This window comes from Diachasma alloeum, unplaced genomic scaffold (genome assembly GCF_001412515.2).
Source record: "Diachasma alloeum isolate Michigan unplaced genomic scaffold, Dall2.0 Dall_scaffold_19842, whole genome shotgun sequence".
Classification (NCBI taxonomy): domain Eukaryota; kingdom Metazoa; phylum Arthropoda; class Insecta; order Hymenoptera; family Braconidae; genus Diachasma; species Diachasma alloeum.
In genome coordinates, this window is record NW_021682809.1 from 10,604 (window position 1) to 11,225 (window position 622).

Consider the following 622-nt stretch of genomic DNA (forward strand, 5'->3'; position numbering starts at 1 on the left):
ACTTACTACCTGACACGGGCGTATCATTGAGGATATTTAACTTCTACCCAAGTTTTATGACCTCTACTGCCAGTAGGTCAAAAATGTTAGTCAAACTTTAAACACACGGCGCAACCATCAAAATGCAGTTTAAAAATATGAAAAAATTCACAGAGGTATTTTGTCAACTGAAGAATCATTTTTTGAGGCGAAATCGGAAATATTCAGGAATACCCGTAAAATGGGCCACCCTAAATTATACATATATATACATATATATACATACATATTTTTATAAATTTTAAAGGCATAGAGTGATTGTAATTGATTTTTTTCAGGTGGTAATTATTTCAATAATTTACTCATGAGTTGGAAATCATAAACAGCATTTAATGGGGAATTTTTCATTACAGATATCAATAATAATCGAAATCAATCGTTTCGAACTCATCATCGCCGTCATCTTCATCTCTTTCTTCTTCGTTTTCTTCTTCCTCTTCATCATCGGAATCATATCTGTAGATGTTTTCCCTCCGAACAGGCTGAATTTCTTCATCTGTGTCAGCTTCAACATCTGTCTCCTCCTCTGCCGGTTCATCTGAATTCGCGACAGGTTGATTCAGACAATTATCATCATCATCAC

General features: G+C 34.6%; 1 protein-coding gene across 1 annotated transcript in view; it reads right to left on the reverse strand.

Moving 5' to 3' along the window:
* Nucleotides 1–348: 348 nt before the first annotated feature.
* LOC107047093 overlaps nucleotides 349–622 on the reverse strand; it is a 2,921-nt gene continuing 2,647 nt past the window's right edge. Inside the window, exon 3 of the mRNA XM_015269825.1 lies at nucleotides 349–577. Coding sequence (XP_015125311.1) covers nucleotides 396–577 — 182 coding nt within the window. The 3' untranslated portion in view covers nucleotides 349–395. The remainder of the gene's footprint in view (nucleotides 578–622) is intronic.